The 492-nt window shown below is 42.7% G+C and overlaps 1 protein-coding gene across 1 annotated transcript in view; it reads left to right on the top strand.

Moving 5' to 3' along the window:
* The first annotated feature begins 214 nt into the window (after positions 1-214).
* The window catches only part of PINX1 (PIN2/TERF1 interacting, telomerase inhibitor 1), a 56,785-nt gene continuing 56,507 nt past the window's right edge, over positions 215-492 (top strand). Inside the window, exon 1 of the mRNA XM_009288939.2 lies at positions 215-281. Within this exon, the coding sequence (XP_009287214.1) occupies positions 230-281 (52 nt within the window). The 5' untranslated portion in view covers positions 215-229. The remainder of the gene's footprint in view (positions 282-492) is intronic.

Below are 492 nucleotides of genomic sequence, written 5' to 3'. Positions count from 1 at the left end.
AATAAACCATTTTGAGGCAAATCCAAAAGCTGAAATCCCACTGGTTTGTGTTCTGTAATTCAGTTTCTCTGGTTGCTTGTGTTGGATTTTTGACTTGGCTTTTGTTATGAAGGCAAATATTAAAATTTCTGTGTTCTGGTTAAAAGGAAGACTGGCCAGTGGATATTGTCCAGAACTGGAAAAGCCAGCGCTGAAGTCTCATCCCCTATAGATTTCATGTTGAAGCCAGATGAAGAACAAAGTTGGAATAAATATGGAATTTAGGCCTGTACACCTAAGTGGTAATCCTTAAAGCCTTCCCTGAATTGCAGCCCATCCGTAGGGATGACAACTTCCATTGCAATTTTACTTTGGCGTTCTTCACATTAATAATTAACATTTTGTCATAGTTTAACCTCAGCCGGCAACTGAGCACCACCCAGCCGCTCGCTCACTTCCCCCCAGTGGGATGGGGGAGAGAATCGGAAGGGTAGAAGTGAGAAAACTCGTGGG

The sequence above is a fragment of the Aptenodytes forsteri genome, unplaced genomic scaffold (assembly GCF_000699145.1).
Source record: "Aptenodytes forsteri isolate BGI_AS27 unplaced genomic scaffold, ASM69914v1 Scaffold57, whole genome shotgun sequence".
In the NCBI taxonomy this organism is placed as follows: Eukaryota; Metazoa; Chordata; class Aves; order Sphenisciformes; family Spheniscidae; genus Aptenodytes; species Aptenodytes forsteri.
The sequence above is the reverse complement of the archived record's forward strand: the minus strand, read 5'-3'. Positions and strand labels throughout refer to the sequence as shown.